Source organism: Terrapene carolina, unplaced genomic scaffold (assembly GCF_002925995.2).
Source record: "Terrapene carolina triunguis isolate 2854851 unplaced genomic scaffold, T_m_triunguis-2.0 Scaffold194, whole genome shotgun sequence".
Classification (NCBI taxonomy): domain Eukaryota; kingdom Metazoa; phylum Chordata; order Testudines; family Emydidae; genus Terrapene; species Terrapene triunguis.
Window position 1 is genome coordinate 6407793 of NW_020664545.1, and position 19801 is coordinate 6427593.

Here is a 19801-nt window from a genome sequence, read left to right on the forward strand (position 1 = left end):
TAACACAGCTACCCCTCTGAAATCTGCCATTTAGACTGTTATCAGAAGCCATGTGCCTTCTCTCCACTTGTATGTTTGACTGACAGCTTTAAACCCAGTTAGCAACGGATGAGTTTCTCTCTGTGGCACATGAGTGCCTCTAACTCCCATGTGGTAAATAGTGAGGTGCTCAGATGGGGGGGGGGTAACGGGGTCCAGATCACACCCCAAGTTCCTAGTCCACTGTCTTGTCTCTAACAGAACCAGCTGCTTCAGAATAAAGCATAAAAAAACCCAGTTATTAGATAAATTACCCCAGGGAAGCTTCTTCCTATGGTTAGCGCTGGGCTAGAAACTTTTTTATGAAATGGAAGCTGAGAAAGGAAAACCCCAAGATGTCATGATTGGGAATGAAATCACGCGAGTTGGTAACGCTGGACGTGCTCAGCATTGGCCTGACTCTGCTCCAACAGTGGGAGTTTTCCTCCTCTCGAGATTTTTCTAGCAGCGATCAGTGACAAACCCAGGACCACAAGAAAAGCACAAGGAGGCAGCGGGCAGCATGTGAGAGGGTCTGTGTCTAAACTGAACGGCAAAGCTAATCCGGAGGGTTACACATTCCCAGCAATAAGGACCACGAACACCTACAGACCGTGCCCCTCCCACTTGCAGAGTTCCAAATAGTTAGGACCTATTAATGGCTGCGCAGTCCGGAATCAGAAAACCACATGGGTCTTTTTCAGTTCTCCTGGGGCACTTCCCTCTGTGGCCTGGGAAGTCGAAAGAGGGCTGTTCTCCTCTGGGCCCAGTTGCTCATTTACACCCGTGCAACCCTCTGAAATCAAAGGGCCTGCCCCGTTGCAACTGGGAGCCGAATTTGGCCCCTTGTGTTTATCTGGAGAATGATCAGAAACCCACTGAAACAAGCCGTTGTGAAGCAGGAGAACGAGACACTGTGAAATGCAGATTGGCGTTTATTTTTCAAGCTTGTTACATGCCCGGCATCGCAGCGAGTGACAGAGAAGGAATGGAGCAGTGACCGGGGTGAAGGGGGTGTGAGAACATAGGGTTGGGGCGTCTCCCCCCCTTAGAGGGACTGGCAAGGATTCTTTGCTCTGCTTCTGCTCTGACAATGTGGCACCAGCTGAAATTGCCAGGGAGAGAAACTCCCTTGTAAACCCAAGCGAAGCCCAACCTCAGCCTGGGACAGAGCCGGGGAAACAAACCAGGGAACGCCCAGGAGGGAGCGAGCATGGGTCAGAGCCTTCCCCTCCAGGTGATCCAAAACCACCTCCTTGGGCCGATTTCAACCCACTTCAGTGCCTCCTGCTCTAGAATTATCCCTGACTCTGCTCTGATGGTCTTAGCACCATCCCAGAGACTGGGCAGCTGTGCCCTATTCAAGTCAACAGGGGCAGAAGGAATCCTGAAGCCCCTCAGAACAGCAAAGCCGCTGCTTCTTCAGGGGACCAGGCAAGAGAATATTAACTCAGGGGGCTGAAAACTTGACATTCCTTTCCTGAGCCAACAGAACCCAGGTGACACGGGAACTGCTGGGCCTGCAGGCGTTCAGGTCTACAGTAACAAGGCCATAGAGGCACCTAGAGAGAGTCTTGTCCCCTATGGTTTCAGACAACACCCCGAAGGGAGAAAAAGCCGGAGGATACAGCATAAGGGAAAGCAGCACAGGTCTCCAAGGCAGAAGATGCTGGAGGAGAAGCTGGAGCATCTCCCTCTCCGGTCCTCTAGCCCATGATCTTTTTGATCCACGGAAGGTAGTTAGCAATGCGGGTGTAGACAGCAGGAGGGGCGCTGTAGCCAAAGGAGACAATTCCCTGCACCACCCCATTGCAGATCAGAGGCCCCCCGGAATCCCCCTGCCAAACAGAGAAGAGGAGAGACTTCAGAGGCCCTCCAGATATGGGGCCAACTTAATCCCTAGCGTAACTTGAATGACTTCCATGCACTTACCCCAGGGGTCAACCTGTTAAGTTGGCTGTTCTGCACAAACCCAATGTGGTCGCCCCATGTCACAGGCACTGCAATCACTGGGTGTGACTGCGGCTCATGACTGATGTTCCCGAGTGAGCATTACTGGAGCAGTGAAGCTGCAGCAGCGTAGGCTGTACGAACCTATCCAGAACCCAGGGTAAGCACTCCCAGGTCTGGCCCATGCTGTGGTACCCGAGTCAGCTAAATTAAAGCCAGCTCGGCTACAGGTACATCGGTGGTGATCGCCCCCTGTGCCCGCGGCAGAGACACACGGTCCGAAGAGGTCTGCCCTAGAGCTGGGCTAATAATGGAGTTTTCATCTCGTGCCAGTTCCAAACAGCAGCAAGGAAAAAAGGGTCCGGGCATGGAGCGTTTTCAAGGAAAACGGAGGGAGGTTTCCAAAGGGAGAGGTGTTTCGACTCGAAAAATCAGAACATTCTGTTTGGAAAAGGTCAAACCAACGTGTTTCGATTTGGTTCAGAAATGGGGGGGGGGGGGAAGGGAGGGAGTTGGGTTTTTTTCACCGAAACCATTGGGTGAATTGAACACAACTTGGTGCAATGTTTTGGTTGACCGAAATCTGCATGTTTTGGCCAAAAAAAGGGGGGGGGGAGGGGTTGAAATTTTTTGCCCAGGTCTTGTGTAGATGGGATTTACTAAGGAATCCATCGGTGCTGGGCCGTGTGCTTCCACAGATCTCCGGGCTCAGCAGCAAACCCTCCTTCAGGAGCTGAATGCAGGCTTGTGTCAGCCTGGGTAGCAAGAAACCACACGGGGGAAACCCTTATGGGAGACACATGAACTGGCAGGAGATTTGCATCCACGAGCGTCCCTCCTCTTAGAGTGGAACCTAAGTAGCTTGCCTGGGAGTCCCAGCCCTGGAGCGGAGCTCCTGGTGCTTACACTTCCCCGTTCCACCTGTTGGCCGGCGTTCCCAGTACTGACCTGGCTGGAGTCCTTGAGCTGGTGGAAGCTGCCGGCGCAGAGCATGCCGTCGTTGAGGTTGGGGTAGACGTTGAGGCATTTCCTGCGGCTGTAGATGGTGATGTTGGTCTCAAAGAGCTTGTCGGTGATCCTCTCTTTGTCAATGAGGCCCCATCCCGCGGTGCTGCACTTGGTGTCGGTGGGGACGTCGCTGCTGGTCTTGGGCAGGGGGATGAGCTGGACGTATTTAGTCAGCTTGGCCTTCGCTGTCAGCTGGGCGGGAGGAAGAGGAGGAGTATTAAGCCCCAAGCAGCAGTCAATGGCATCTGGAGGCAGGGGTCACGCGGTGAGAATGGCTCAGGAAGATGTCCAGTGGCCCTACCTGGCCAGGTGATGGGAGAGGCTGAGCATCCTCAGAGCCAGTGCTCAGCAGCCTACAGCAACGGGCCCTGAGCACTTACACTGAGGGGACAGGAGAGAGGCAATACTGGAGAACATGCAGCTTGCAGGGGATGTGGGACAAGTGCGGCTGACACTGGGGGATCTATTCTGAGTGTCCCTGACCCCCAGGGGACTCCAGGAAGGATGAGGCTGCAGGGTCTGCCCATGGCTTCCTTTCCCATAGCAGCTGTCGGGGGGACCTCCCCTGCTGCAGTCAAGTCACTTACCTTTAGCAGCAGGATGTCGTTAGTTAAGAAGATGTCGTTGTATTCGGGGTGTTTGTAGTACGTCTCAACCCCCAGCACCTGCTGCGACTCCTCTGGCTCATGGATGTTGTGAGCTCCCAGGATCACGGTGATATCCCTGAAACCGGGAGGAGACAGCGCGGGTCACTTTCCCTGACACAGCCCCTCTCCCCTTCCCCGAGCAATGGGGGCGAGGGCGTAGAGACAGCTGGCTTCACATGGACTGCAGACGACTCCTGCTTTAAAAGGTATTCCGTCAACCAGCGTGAGAAGGACAAACCCGGCGACGGTACCTACCCCATGCAGTGAGCGGCGGTCATCACCCAGTCCGGGGCCACCAGAAACCCCCCGCAGCTGAAATCACCCGACATCTTCAGGGCTGCCATGTAGGGCCTGGAGTGGGGCTTGGCTTCATGCCCCCCCACAATCTGACTCCGCAAAGCACCTGCAAAAGACACAGTCTCCTGAACAGGAGGAGAGGGAATGGCTCCTTCCTCACCTGGTGCATGGACCCCGGAGAGTCACCCTCACCCATGGCTTCCTCTACTCACCAGCATGGGCCGAAGGGTAGGACAGCAGGGAGAGCAGGAGCAAGAGACACTGGGGCCGCTCCATCTCTAAGTTCACAGCTCCTCGGATCCTCTTCCAGGCTCGGCACCAACCTGAGCCTCCTGCTGCCCCGTGGCTGGTTTTATAGCCTCAGACCAACGAAACTCGGAAACCAGGAAACCACATGTGCTGGGCTGATCTAAATGATCCGGGCACAATCAGATCCTTGTGCGTCTATCTGCTACCGCCTCTCCACTTGCCTCTGGTCACTTGCTTCAGATGCTCGGAAGCTGGCCCGAATTGACAGCTTCTGGGGGCGTGCAGGACAATGCATCTCTTGTTCCCAGCGGGGCAGGCCAGTCAGCAGGACCTGTGGGAGAGTAGTCGCTGTGTTAACAGGCCCTGCTTAAAACAAACACAAACACTCCATAAAGCACCTTCCCAGTGTGACTTGCAGTCTATATGATTTTATAAAAATATGCTAATGAGTGAATATAATGTAACGGGAATATGCTTCATGCAAAAGGTCTCTTGTAAGGTATCATTACAAAGCTTATAATCTACTGAGTGTGGTCATCCTATGTCTATAAATGTATCCCTCTTGTATCTAAAACTAGAAATATGAAATATAACTCTGAGGGCCTATTGTCATTATGCAAAGTGTGGGCCATTAATGGTGGTTTGGAATCTTGATGGCTCCCATCAACCAGGACAATTGACTGTGGATGGCTCTGTTTGCAGGCAGGCCTTCCTGTGAGTCAGGCTGGGAGGAATGAAGGCTTGGGGTCTTACAGTGACACGTGATCATGTCACCTGAACTGGAATCCATCTTTAACCTGGTGCTTTTGCAGTGAGGAGGGGTGGGAACCCAGAGGGACAAAGGATTCCTGCCTTATGCAAAAGATATATAAGGGGGTGGAACAGAACAAAAGGGGAGGCCATCATGAGGAATCCCCTAGCTACCACCTGAGCTGGAACAAGAGCTGTACCAGGGGAAAGGATTGGGCCCAGACTAGGAAGGCATCCAGTCTGTGAAAGAAACGTATTGAAACATCTCTGAGGGTGAGATCTTATCTGTATTCAGTTGTATTACTGTATTAGACTTAGATTTGCGTGTTTTATTTTATCTTACTTGGTAATCTACTTTGTTCTGTCTATTACTACCTGGAACCCCTTAAATCCTACTTTCTGTATTTAATAAAATCACTTTTTACTTATTAATTAATCCAGAGTATGTATTAATACCTGAGGGGAGGCAAACAGCTGTGCATATCTCTCTATCAGTGTTATAGAGGGTGAACAATCTATGAGTTTAACCTGTATACGCTTTATATAGAGTAAAACGGATTTATTTGGGTTTAGACCCCATTGGGAGTTGGGCATCTGAGTGTTAAAGGCAGGAACATTTCTGTAAGCTGCTTTCAGTTAAGCCTACAGCTGTTAGGGGACGTGATTCAGACCTGGGTCTGGGTTTGCAGCAGCCTAGCGGGTCTGGCTCAAACCAGGCAGGGCACTGAAGTCCCAAGCTGCCAGGGCAGGAAGGCAGGGGCAGGAGTAGTCTTGGCATATCCGTTGACAGCTCCCAAGGGGGGGGTGTTCTGTGATCCAACCCGTCATACCCAGGATCTCAGAGCTAAAGCCCCAGCATGCACTGTGCTCGTGATAAACGCCCCCCCATACATCATGGGGTTTGCCTGTGGGGCATGGAAAGCATGGGGCCTTACAGGCCCTACACGGTGTGAGACAAGGAAGACAACGTTTGCAAACTGCCCAGTGATTGGGTGCAGGCGTAACCCCCCCAGTGTCATGTGGTGCCTGATCCACTGGCGATATGAGTTTGTTCCAGTCCCAGCTGTGGAGCCGTGACTTTCTAGCTCGAGCTACAGCCAAGCTGGTGCTTTTAGCTCCGGAGGCAGGCGGGGTGCTGGCGAAGAGGGTGGCTGTCACCCAGTCAGCAGGAGCTCTTTGGGGGCTAGCAGTGGACAGATGGAAATGCGCTCTGTAGAACATGGATAGTTTGGAGTGGAGAGGCCTCGGCCCTTCTGTACCATTCCTATCCTATGTCTATAGCACATCTCACCTGCACAGATCAAGGCACTTAAAAAGGCAGGCCAGGATCGTTATCCCCATCTTACAGATGGAGAAACTGAGGCACAGGAAGACGACGTTACTTCCCCAAGGTCGCCCTGGGATGATGCAGTGCTGGTGTCAGCAGAGATTACATGTGGGTGTAAGTAAAGGCTACGCGCTGGGAGCAGCCCTCTGCAGTGAGCAGGAGTCACTCCCAAGCGCTGGGCCGGCCGTGTCCTCTATTCCCAGGAGCAGGGAATTCAAACTGGGCTGAATATGGGCCGAGACATGGGGTTAAATGTGAGTCTCATGCCCTGTCAGCCCCCATTTGCCACATGTTGGGTCTTCAGCTCACGCCGGAGCAGCTTCTGCGTTTAGCACGGTAGGTGCCCGGTTCAAAACTAACGTGTTGCCCAAGAGGGTGGTTGTCACTGTTGTAACACTGTTGTGGGTGCAGCAGTGGCCTGGGACTCAGGAGATCCCTGGTTCTCTTCCTGGCTCTGCCACTGACCTGGCTGGGTGACTTTGGGCAAATCACAACCCTGCTCTGTGCCTCAGTTTCCTCATCTGTACAATGGGGATAATAATATTCCCCTCCTTTGTAAAGCACTTGGAGATTTATGGCTAGATGAGAGCTAGGAGGTATTATTATTATTAAGCCCTGTGACTGAGTAGTTTAAATTGTTCCCTTGCGTGTGTCTACACTGAGTTTCATCTCCCATCAGGTAGCCAAGTCCTTAAGGAATTCCTCATGCTCCCCCTACTCTGGGTTAATCTCACTTGTTCTGTGGCCACACCCGGTGTGGCCATCTCATTATTAACCCTCTGGGGCAGGCCGTTAATAACCGATTTGGACTGCACCACTGCGAAGTCCTGAGTCGTGGGAAACCCCGCTCCTCTCCTCTCCCGTTGAGAATGATCTGTCAGTGTCCTGGACCCCGCATGACGGCTGGAGCCAGCAATAGCCGTAACCGATCATGTAAAGGGCATGAGAAGGCGTTGGGTGGTGTGGGAGAGGATCTGTATCTCCACTCAAGTAGAGAAATGATGATGGGTTCTGTGCCTCCCTGGAGATAACGGTCAAGAACACCAGCCGGCTGATAGCATCCTTTCCGCTGTCACACATTTTTCCATTGGGCAGAAGGTGCTAACGGCGGCCCAGGCTGTAACCAAAAACCACACAGGCCTTTGCCATTTCATCGGGGGGGATATTTATCTCTCTGCAGAGAGCCCACGTAAAGCCTGTGCACCGCTTGGCTCCGATGCTACAGTCACAAGCGCAATATTGGGAGGGAACAGACTCTAGGCCTCACTTAAGCCGAGATTTTCAGTGGAGACGCCGTGAAGGGGGGCCTGATTTTCAGCCGGTGACTGCTCGGCAGTCTGTGGAAATCAGGCTCTTCCAACTGGGTTCCCAAAGTCATTAATCTTCTTTGGAAATCTTGGCCTTAATGACCTGAGGTTGATGGCGACAGTGGGACATGGAGGAAGAGAAGATGCTTCTCCCCTCTGCGCTCCACCAAACCCGTCCCAGGCCTCTGCCCAAGAAGAGCAGCAATCAGAAGCAGGAACTACCAGAAGAGACACTGTTACCTCTTCCCCACTGCAAACACCTTCAGCAGGAGGACAGTTAGCTGGCGCTGCTTGGTCAGTGCCTGGTCTGCAGGGGCTTGATTCAGCCCATCCCCATAGATCCCAACAGGAACTGGATCAGACCCTAGGTCAGAAGAGGACCCAAGTCTTAGCAGAAGGGGAAGTTGTCTGCTCTAGGTTCAGTGTCAGACCATTTGAGGGAAGGGTCTCTGGAATTATCCCTGGTTCAGCTTTGTGCCGGATTCTCAGTGGGGGTCCCTGGGGCCATAGCTGCATTTGACATCAGCTGAGCATCTGGCTCTGGGACTCGGTTTTGTGACCCCTTGCTAAGATAGTCAGGGAGGCAACCCTGCCCTCTGGGGGGGTCACTAAACCTCTGATTGCCAGAAGCTGGGACTGGACGCCTGGGGATGACTCACACCGTAATTGCCCTGTCCTGCTCATTCCCTCCGAAGCCCCTGGCGGTTGCCACTCTCAGAGCCAGGATACTGGGCTACCTGGGCCATTGGGCTGACCCAGTCTGGCCGTTCTTACATCCACAGGTACAGACAGAATCCTGAACCCCCCTGCTAGAGAGCCTCATGTCCCCAGGGGACCAGTCAGGGGACTCTGAACTCAGGGGATTTAAATCTTTAAAGAGCACATTTTGCATATCTCTTAGCATGCTAATGATGCCCCCCCTAATCTCTGCTCACAGGAAGGTGTGTTTGTCCTCAGGGAGAAGAGCCTCTTCCTCTAATGAGTGGAGCGCCCGTTAGCACCCTGCCCTGGGGAGGAATTAGGGGCCTTGTTTTATTCCTGTAGCTTCATACAACACACACACACACACACCACCCCTAAGGGACACACACACCACACAGAGGCAACATAATAAGGCAGCAGATGATGTAGGAAATTGGCACCTGTCTTTCCTGTCTTCTATCCCATGGCCTGGCAAGGAATGTAAAGTCAATTGGAAAGAATAAGGAACTATACACGCTGCTGTGACTGTGCACGGTCCAGGCATTATATAGAGCCCTCTAACAGGCTGATCCGCCGCTTTAAATGCCTGGAGCCAGCCAGCCTTCTTCCATTATCAGACCCTGCTGAGAAGGGGGGTCAGGGCCTTTCTATGAAGGCCTCAGAGGGTATAGGTGGGAGCTCCTTTCAGCACTGAGAGGCCATGGCAGATGCTTGTGGGAGCTGTAACCCAGGGTGGACAGAGGAACTGCTTCTGTTTGGTGTTTCAAGAACACAACTGTGTCCTGAGACAAGGGCCTGGGAGGCTTTGGATGTGGCATGAATCCTTCCTGGGCTGGGGAGTGTTGTAGTAAATTGGGGTCCTAGCAGACCCACCTCGATGGGGAGCCGGCCTGGGAAAGTGGGGAGACGTTTATAAAGTGTTCCGCTCCCCGGTCGCAAGAGTTGATGGGAGAAGGTGACAGAAAGACTAAGTTAGACAAAACAAAAAGGCCGACTGGTCTAACTGAAGGACTGGGCTAAGACCGTGGTTGGGGAACAAAAGGTGCGTGGGACCAATCAATGAACCACAACTGGCGTGTTGGAAATTAGGCCTAATTGGTGGACGAAATAACGAGGGGATGGGTTATTCCACCCCTCCGTCCCTTCTGGGGTCCTTTAAAAAAAACTTTGGGGACAGAGAGAGCTGGCTGGCTGGGAGACAGGAGACCAGAAGGAGCAAATGAAACCCTCCTGGCTGCTATCCTCACCATCTCCTGGGACCCACTGCGACACCATTAGGCCTTTGTCATCCTGATCCTGAGATGGGTCTTGGCTAGGATTGGGGGACTAATGGATTTTTTGGTTCGCTGGCAACTGAAAAAATAACATAAAAGTTTTTGGTTTTGGGTTGAACTGAAAACAAATTTTCCGGTGAATCACAAAGTTGGGAAAATGCCATGTCAGGCTGAGACAGAACGTTTTGTGCAGATGCAAAATGGTTTGTTTGGATTTTGAGCATTTTGACCAAATATCCTGGTGGGGGGGGGGCACTGCCTTTTTATAGCCTTTAGCCCAGGGGGAGGGAACTCACCTGGGCTGAGGGAGACTCTGTTTCAATTCTTCTCTCTGTCTGATGTGGGGTCTTCCACATTGTAGGAGCATGTCCTAACTGGTCTATGGGCTAGCTCAATCTCACTGGCTGAAGCTGTTCTATTGGGCCAGGGAAAAAGAGCACCAATGACTCTATAGCCTAGTGGTTAGCGCACGCCATTAAGACGGGGGCAACCCATGTTCAAGTCCCTGTTCCGATGACTAATTATTTAGGGAGGGTAGAACAGCTTCAAGAGAAGGGACCGATAGTGCGGTCTGTGCCGAGGGGCCGTAACTGACCCAAAACAGAGATAAAAGGGGAAGCCCTTAGATAAAACTCAGGCTGCGTTCTGGAGATAAGAACTCAGCATGCTGCAAAGCGCCGGCAGCCCAGCGCGGTTCCTCCACGCGTGCAGATCGACCGCTTGTCACGGGGGACGGCAACGGCTGCCCACGATTGCTGTGCTACTCACAACCGCAGCGGTCAGTGGCTGGTGGTTTTACAGCAGAAGTGGAGGTTGCTGGGGCTGACCCATCCTGTTCCTAAGCCTAGACCCCTAGGGGAACACACAGATTGCCAGGGCAGGGTCTGGGCTTCAGATTCGGAGAGTCCCCCCCAAATCAGGGAACAGCCAGAGGCGGAGCAGCAGGCAGGGGATGCTGGGATTTGGTGTGGGAGGAAAATCAGAGACTCAGGAACTGGAGGGCGGCCGGCAGAGCCCATCTGTAGGGACTGGGAGGAAGAGGTGGATGGGGCTCCAGGGGATAGCTCTGTCCGGGGGCTTTGTACTTCCGGTGGGCTGGAAATGTCAGGGGTGGGGCGACTGTGAGTCCGAATCTGGCCTGGAACAGGGTGGCTTGCCCATGGGCTGGAGAGCCTGGGGCTAAGCCAGCCTTGATTGCACGAGGAGCCCCACATGAGAGTGTGAAAAGTCAGACAGCAAGTGTGAAAAATCAGGACAGCGGGTGGGGGGTAATAGGAGCCTATATAAGACAAAGCCCCAAATATTGGGACTGTCCCTATAAAACCGGGACATCTGGTCACCAGGGCCGGTGCAAGGAAGTTTCACACCCTAGGTGAAACTTCCACCTTGCGCCCCCCGCCCCCAGCCCTGCAGCAGCGCCCCCCGCCCCCAGCCCTGCAGCAGCTCCCCCCGTGACAGCTCCCCCCACGCTCTGAGGTGCCCCCCCCGCGGCAGCTCCCCCCCACAGGGAGCCGTGCGGCAGCTCCCCACCCCAGCTCACCTCTGCTCCGCCTCCTCCCCGAGCACGCCGCCCCCGCTCTAATTCTCCTCCCCTCCCAGGCTTGCGGCGCCAAACTGATTGGCACCGCAAGCCTGGGAGGCGGGAGAAGTGGAGCGGCCGCTGCGCTGGGAGAGGGAGTCTGAGCCGCACGTGTCAGCGCACCGCTGGCAGCCCAGCCCAGCCCAGGAATGCTGTAAAAAAAATTGGGGGCACCGCTTTTTGGCGCCCCCAAATCTTGGCGCCCTAGGCAACCCCCTAGTTTGCCTTAATGGTAGCACCGGCCCTGCTGGTCACCCTAGCTGAGAGGAATCGGGGGCTCCTATATACAAAGGCAGCGGGAAGCTGGGGGTGGTTGTTGAGGCAGGCGGGAATGGCCGCGGTGCTGGGAGAAAGCTCTCCAGGCCGGGGAGCGACTCTGGCCAGGAAGCAGTGGGAAGATGGGAAAGGCCTCTGGCAAAGGCCAAACTCCAGCCAGGAGGTACTGGGAAGCAGACAGACAGCTGGGGCCTGGGCTCAGCTGAACCTGGGGTCCAGGCTGCGTGGGTTTGTGTTGGATTTGTGGAGGAGAGAGACTGGGGATGGGGCCTGAAGGGTTCTTAGAGGGGCCCTGAAGAGGTGGGATGGCCAGTGAGGCAGAGTGCTGTAGAGTGGCCTCTGGCCAGGAGAAGGCGCTCGCAAGGCAGTAAACGGTCAGGGTACTACCCAGCCCTATGGGTGACCAGGGAAATCCAAACAGACAGCACAGTTAAGATTCAATCCTTCGCTACAGCAATGCCTGCTAGTCCAGTCCTGGGCTGGCGCCCCCTGATCCCACCCCACACCCATCCTCCGACTCCGCTCCTGGGCTCCCCACATGCATAACTGTGCTAATGCACCTCAGTCCTGACCCACAACCCCCTTCCTGCTCTGCTCCTGTGACAATTGGGGGGGGGGGGGGGGGGGGGTTCACAATGTCTGGATTCTGGTGGATGCCATGAACTTGTTGTTATGGAATTGTTGTGGTGGGGAATGCCTCTGCGTGGATGTGGAACCCACCAGCAGCTGCAGCAGATACCTATTGGGCCAGGGACAAGGCAGAATCATTAACCTTAAGATCTGTGCTCTGAGCAGACAATGGTATAATGTGCTAAGGGGGTTGCCAAATCTCTCTGCTGAAGTGCAGAGTGAAAAAATCACCGTTCGTAGAGGACCACATTGTGCTGGGTGCTGTCTGAACTTGCAGTGAGAGAGATGCCCTGCCCCAACCAATTTACAATCTGAATAGACAAAGGGTGGGGGGGGAAACTGAGGCACGGAGCAAGGTCAAGTGACTTGACCAAGGCCACGCAGCAGGTGCATGCCCGAGTCAGGGATAAAACCCAGAGCGCCTGGACCCTAGACCAGTGTCTTACCTACTAGAACACCGTGCCTCTGGCTGACGTCTTCTGCTTCAGTTGGGAGGAGAAACTCTAACCACAGAGAGGTGTGCCTCATCTAAAGTCACAAACAACTCTGTGGGGTTTTTCGGCTGCAGACACAGCCCTTCCGGGGGGCAGGAAGTGCTACCTTCACCTTACATTGATCTCAGGACTTTGTTTACACCAAGCCCTCCTGGCCCACTTCCTGCTGTTAGAGCTGATTCTTCTGTGTTGATCAGTTTAGAGTTTGTTACCGACAGTTAAAAACTGTGTCCTGCCAGTGAGGTGAGAACAAGACAGATCCTCTGCTCGTGCGAATCAGCTATCTCGGTGGGGTTACGGCCGCTTCCACCAGCAGAGACTCTAGCTCGGCGTATTAAGAGTTGAGGCCTGTTGTATTCAGTTTGATGGAATAAGGGGGCCCAGAGAGGCCAGAGTGTTAACGTGACCCTGTCACTGTACAATAGTAAAGCGTTAAACAAGGCTCGCAGTCTGGAGGTCAGAGACCTCAGTCTGCTGAGCTCCATGGCAGCACAATTCACGCCAAAGTTTGCAGACGTCTTGAGCAGGCTACATAAAAGAAAAAGCAGCAGCGCGAGACCTAAAGCCCTTTTTGGAAGGGAAACAGAGCGATCGTACAGACCTAACTTAGCCCAAACCTACCAGAGTCCCCTTTTCAGAGAGAGGATGTTGGTTAGTGTCTCTTATTTTTGCCAGACAACCTTTCTTGGGGGGGCGTGGGGGGAGGAAAGGGTTGTTGTGATGTGATGGATGGTCACTCTCCCTGCTTTGGACAAACAGACGCAAGAGGGAGAAGAGGCAGCGGCGTAAAAGTGGGGAAAACACAGCTTTTGCTGCCATTCTCAAGATCCTGGCTGGCTGCTCAGTCACAGATGGGGCTATGAGTCTCTCAGGGCCGCTCTTCTCTGGGCTCTGGCTCACTGTCACCTGGCTGATCTGATCCCTCTCCCCCGCTGGTCTTTCTCCAGCTGGGCAGAGCTCATCTTGCCGCTGGGCTGGCATGGCACAGCTGGTCTCAGAGCCCGTGGACAAGCCGAGAGAGGGAGAGATGACAGGAGGCAAATGGGGGTTGGGGGTGGGAAAGAACACAAAAGGGAAGGGGAGAGAGAGCAGGTTGTGTGCGTCTCAGGCTGAAGTCTCCACAGGTGCAGGGTTGAAACTCAGCACTGTTGCGTTGAGCTCTGGGTGTCCTTGCGTGTCTGTAGAATCCCCTTTCAGTGCTGCTGCGGGTCCCGGGAGGGTCAGGGAATGTAGCGTAGGGAAGGCTAATCAATATGTACGTGGCAGTAGGTGCATGGGGTGGGAATGGGAGGGGATCAGGGTTTGGCTGATCCAAGTCCTCTGGCTAAAAATGAGACCTGGGGCTGGTCTACACTGGGGGGGGGCGGGATCAATCTAAGATACGCAACTTCAGCTACGTGACTAGCGTAGCTGAAGTCGAAGTATCTTAGATCGATTAACTTGGGTCCTCACGGCGCGGGATCGACGGCCGCGGCTCCCCCGTTGACTCCGCTACCGCCGCTCGGTCCAGTGGAGTTCTGGAGTCGACGGAGATCGATGTATCGATATATATCGATCCCCGATAAATCGATTGCTACCCGCCGATACGGCGGGTAGTCTGGACGTACCCCTAGTGTACTCTCTTCTCTTACTGGTTTCAGAATGGTAGACATGTTAGTCTGTATCAGCAAAAACAACAAGGAGTCCTTGTGGCACCTTAGAGACTAACACATTTATTTGGGCATAAGCTTTCATGGGCTAGGACCCACTTCATCAGATGCATGGAGTGGAAAATCCAGTAAGCAGGTATCCCTTTTACAACAATGAGCAGAAACAAACTTCAAAATAAGGCAGGAGACTATGAAATGCGGGAGCTTGTTTATTGTCTTGCTTGTTACACTCTAGCGCTGCAGGGGCATAGAAGGAATGGGGTAGTGAGGGGGGAGGAACTACAGAAGTGGGGAGGAAATGGTGTTCTCGTCCCACCCCAATTTTCAAGGGGGTGGAGGGGGGGGGGAAGGCCCATCTCAAATTGGGGTGAGAAGTGGGAATCTTGCAATTTTGTGCAAATTGATCATCTGCAATAAAAAAAAATCTGATCTGGTCAGCTGAAACAATTTGGTCAATTTCAAAACATTTCATTTTTGATTTCAACCCTTTTTTTTAAAAAAAATAGTACCTTTCCTTTCATTGCAGTTCATTAAAATTTCAAAATGAAAAGTGGCGTCAACCCCAAACCCGAAACGATCCACCTAGAAAATGTCAAAATCGCCAGTTTCTGCAATCTAGAAAAAAAAAATCCTAATATTTTCTATCGGGAGAGTCCTCAAAGCCAGCCCTTAGCCACAGACAGTTTGGGTTTTGATGAATCAGCATTTCCCAACAAAAAGCCTTTGAATTGGGTGTCTGAACCCCGTCAAAATCCATGTGCTGTGAAACACTCCCCAGCATCATGGGATTCGTGTGTGTTCTGACCCAGGAGGGGGCTGCTTGGCTGAGGAAAGCTTTGTTCCAATCCGTTTGGGCCAAATCTGAGTTCCTTGCCATGTTTTTGCTCCCTCCTCACCCAGGCTAACCTGCGAGGTTTGCCCGTGTAAAAACTTGGCGAGGGGCTCAAGATTAAGCCTTGTATGTTCTTCCGGGGGGGGGGGGGGGGGGGGAAAAGTTCGGATCCACTAATGATGATATTTAAATGTAGAGAAAGGGGCAGCCCAAAAGGAGGAGTTGGTGGACCCTGCGTTGTTATCCCTACAGTTCCAGGGAACACCCCGGAGGAGAGAAAAGCCAGTGACTGCGCAGCATGCAGATGCTGGAGAAGCTGTAGCATCTTCTTCTCCGGTCACTGCCCCATGGTCTTTCGAATCCAGGGCAGGTAGTGGGCGATGCGAGTGTACACCGAGGGAGGGAACTGGAAACCGTAGGAGACGACCCCCTGGGCCACCCCGTTGCAGACCAAAGGGCCACCAGAGTCCCCCTGAGGAAGACACAGGGGAAACAGGGTTAAGTAGAACGTCGACAGTGGAGAAGCGCCTCGTGGGTTAGCGGGAGCGAACGCCGCATCTAGAGCCACTGGTGGCTGAGTTCCAATCCTGGCTCCACCACCGTGTAACCCCGAGTGACTGGCTCAGTGGCTCTGGTCTTGTGTCTACTAGGGAATATCTTACAGGATTTCAGGGGTGTGCGCAAGGGTGGGGGCAGCTCTTCTGGCTGCTGGGGGGTGGGGGGCACAGCCACTCCTCTGGCTGCGGGGGGCACACAAAGTGCCCCTCCAAAATGGACACATTTTTATTCCTGTGCACGCACACCCCTGCAGGCTTTCCAGCAATGGTGTGGCTACAGCAACTAGCCCTGGGAGCTCTAGGAGCCAAGGTGATAAATACCCCCCTCACTTCCCCCAGCACGTGGTCTATTCTACAGCTTGCCTCGTTGCTGAAAAACGAGGGCAACGTTTCCGAGTGCCCCTTTGGTGTCTCTGTGGCTCATGCGTACAGTGGGCCATTCAGGCGGCTGGGGATGTCCCTTCCCACCCACCGACCTCAGGGCAGCATGACTGGGGAAGATGGGAAGGGACGGAGAGACGTACGTAGTTGACGTCACTGAGCTTGTGGTAGCTGGCCGCACAGACCATGCCGTCGCTGAGCTCTGGGTAGAACAGGAGACATTTCCTCCGGCTCAGGGCAGTGGCGTTGGTCTCGAAGAGCTTGTAAGTTGCTACCTCTTGGTCAATGTAGCCCCATCCCGACACGATGCACTTGGTGTCCGTGGGGATGTCGCTGTTGGTCTTGGGCAGGGGGATCACCTGGACGTATTTATTCAGTTTGGCTTTGTGGCTCAGCTGTTATGGGAGGGGAGCAAACGTTAGGCCCTGCAGGAGATGAAGAGGAAGGTTTGGGGGTTTTGTTTTGCCAGGTGCTTGCTCATCAGGAATCTGATTTGGGGCAGGGTGTAGAAATGGGGGTGATACCAGGTTTGAGGTTAAGCTTCAAAGCTAGACACGTCCTGACCATCACCTTCTGACGTCGGAACACCCACATCCTTGGGTTGTGTGATGCCAGCCCAGGGATGGAGACTGGGCCGTGGCGCTTTCCTTGGCCGGCTACTTCCCTAGATGGCCCGTGCTCGTCCACTGGGAACGGGCTCTCCTGGGATTGCCTCATGGCGTGATGATGTCACTCCTGTGCGGCCACAACAGGTCAATCGGCGTTTGAGTCTGCAGAGCCCAAACCCGTAACCCACTGGTGAGTGTGTCCGGTGGTCACCTCTGTGCCAATCCACAGAGGGTGTGAGTAATGCTGCCCTCACTACAGAACTGTCGCTCCGGATGCAGCAGCCCATGAGGTTTGCTCTGGAGAATCTTGGTTCAGTCCCTGCTGTGGTAGTCGAGAAGATGGCTGTCACATAAGGACAAAGCCCAGAGAGGTGGATCTAAATACCAGAGGCACTCTGCAGCATATATAACCTACAAACCCTAAGAGTATGTCTACACTGCAATAAAACACTCATGGCACTCAGGGCCTGGGTCAGCCGGCTCAGGTGCAGGGCTAAAAATTGTAGTGTAGAGGTTCCTGCATGGGCTGGCTCCCAGGCTCGGAGACCTTCCCCCCTCGTGGGGTTTCGAAGTCCGAGCCTGAACATTGACACTGCGACTTTTAGCCCTGCAGCCCGAGTCAGCTGACCCGGCCCAGCTGTGTCCATGCCACAGATCTCTTACTGCAGTGTAGATGTAGCCTTAGACAGCGGCCGGTGCATGGATTCACTCTCCAGTGGGGAGTCCTGTTACCTTTAGGAGAAGGATGTCGTTGTATGGCACATATCTGCTGTCGTATTCTGGGTGCGGATGGTAGCTTTCAACTGCAAACATCTGCTGGGAGGCCTCCGGGATGCGGTAATTGTGAGCTCCCAGGATGATGCTGATGTCCCTTCAAATGACAGTAAATATCACACATCAGGTCCACTCAAGTCAGCGTCTCTGCCTCGGAGAGGAGGGGAGGGGCCATATTTCACATTCAAACAGCAGCTTGCATTCAAAGCTCCTTCCGTGTAGGCAGCGTGGGCTAGTGGGCAGGGCAGCGTGCTGTGACGCAGGAGAGGGCGCGTTAATTCCTGACCACTGATCTGCTGTGTAACCTTGGGCCAATCACTTCCCCTCCCGTCCTTCCTCTGGTTAGACTTCAAGCTCTCCGGGGGGCAGGGGCCGCCTCTCATTATGTGTTTGTACAGCCGCTGGCACAGCTGGGCCCCGGTCTCCATTTGGGCCTCTAGCGTCCAGGAGGAAATGGGGTCAGTTGTCGGGAGGAATGGCCCAGGAGGGAGTGGGCTTGGCAGCTGGAGGGATGCCCTGACTGGGAATGGGGACGTTTTGAGAGAGGATCCGGGGTACTCGCTGTGGGACTGGCTGAGAATCAGGGCTCTGAACAGGAGGGGATGGTGTCATGGGAGCAGGGAGTGTCGGTTATTGGTCCCAGCCTTGGCTCTCGCGGGGGAGGTGCAGAGCTGGGGGCTCAGCGTGGGGAGGGACGTTCCAGGAGTTTGCTCTAAGAACGTCCTTGTGGTCTCTTGCAACGCCTGACCCTGTGAGGTGCTGAGCTCCCTCTCCTCCCACGGGAGGAACTCAGCCCCTGCAGAATGAGACCATAACATGCCTCCCCATCACCTGCCCCTGGTGCGGTCACTTACTCCTGCGCAAAGCCGGCGTAAAGCGCTCCCAGGGCAGAATGGCAGTGACTTGCATTCTGCGCCCGCTTTGCCCCTGGCTGCAGGGCCATGGAGAATCAGGACCTAGCAACAGTTTAATTAAATTGATTTAGTGAAACCAGCGCAGACCTCTGGGTGGACACTCCAGTCTCTGATTTCAGTTAAACATAAACCGGCTCCCGATTCACTTAACCAGCCTGACTTCAGTTGAGTTTAAAGTGAAAACAGCGTCTCCCCACAGCCTTTCCAACCAGTGTAGCCTAGTGGAACGCTGGACTGGGGCTCAGGGCACCTCGGTTCTAGTTCCAGCTCTACCACTGGCCTATTGGGCGAGTCACTTCACCTCCCGGTGCCTCAGTTTCCCCATCTGTAAACTGAGGATAATGACATTAACTTCCCTTGTTGAGATTCACCTGTACAAAGTGCTATGTAAGAGCTAGGGATTATTATAATGAAATCGACTTAAAATCACTCCTTAAGTTAAACAGATGCAACTCTCTGGCCAGCCCAGCCTTTCAGAGTGAGTTAGGCTCTTTAATGAATTTCCCAACACTCTGACATTTGTCTTCCAACCAGAATCCGTCCATGCGTTTGTGGGGAAGGGACGGGGCTTACCCCATGCAGTGAGCGGCGGTCATCACCCAGTCTGGGGCCACCAGAAACCCCCCGCAGTGGAAACGACCGGAAACTTTCAGGGCTGCCATGTAGGGCCTGGAGTGGGGCTTGGCTTCATGCCCCCCCACAATCTGACTCTGCAAAGCACCTGAAAGACACGCAGACTCCTGAGCAGGAGGAGATGGGACTGCTCCTTCCTCACGTGGTGCATGGACCCCGGATGGTAACCCTAGCCCACGACTTCCTCTACTCACCAGCATGGGCCGAGGGGTAGGACAGCAGGGAGAACAGGAGCAGAAGGCACTGGGGCCACTCCATCTCTGAGTTCCTCGGTCCTCGTCCAGGCTCGGCGCCAACCTGAGCCTCCTGCTGCTGCGTGGCTGATTTTATAGCCTCAGCCCAATGAAACTCAGAAGCCAGAAAACCAGCTGAGCTGGGCTGGGCTAAACAATCCACCCAGATCTGCATCTCCCCTCACCTCCTGCCTAACCGCTGACCAGCACGCGCTGCCATCTCGTGCAGACTCCCCGTTTCCCGTTCTCATCCTTCCCTCCCGCAGGTGCATGCCTTGCTGTGTTGAGACCTACACAGTCATTTCTTGACCCCTACTGATATCTCAAGAGATAAATGACTAATGCACATCCAACCAGTGCTGCTTGGGCTGTTAGGGGGATTAGAACCGGGGACTTTCTGCATGTAAAGCAGGTGCCACAACCACTTGAACTAAAGGGTAAGTTGCCTTTTGTTGTCAGCAGCATCAGACTCATATACGGAGCCGTCACTAGAGGTGGCTGAAGACCCATCCTGTGAGAGTAAGGGCTACATACACAGGGCAATACAAAGGCCTTTCCAAAGCTTGGTACCAGTGGGATTTTTCTATGAAACATAGAATCATAGAATCTCAGGGTTGGAAGGGACCTCAGGAGGTATCTAGTCCCACTCCCTGCTCAAAGCAGGACCAATCCCCAACTAAATCATCCCAGCCAGGGCTTTGGCAAGTGCCTG

At 53.9% G+C, this 19801-nt stretch overlaps 1 protein-coding gene across 1 annotated transcript; it reads right to left on the bottom strand.

The window, feature by feature from the left end:
- Positions 1-935: 935 nt before the first annotated feature.
- On the bottom strand, positions 936-19138 carry LOC112123386 (transmembrane protease serine 9-like). The gene is made up of 10 exons (XM_024222019.3): positions 19051-19138; positions 18797-18944; positions 17268-17406; positions 16071-16322; positions 15331-15461; positions 4133-4266; positions 3879-4026; positions 3564-3699; positions 2917-3168; positions 936-1856 (listed from the first exon to the last, which is right to left on the bottom strand). Exons 1-10 carry the CDS (start codon positions 19112-19114, stop codon positions 1725-1727), a joined length of 1536 nt encoding a protein of 511 aa, XP_024077787.1. The 5' UTR covers positions 19115-19138; the 3' UTR covers positions 936-1724.
- Between the last annotated feature and the right edge of the window lie 663 nt (positions 19139-19801).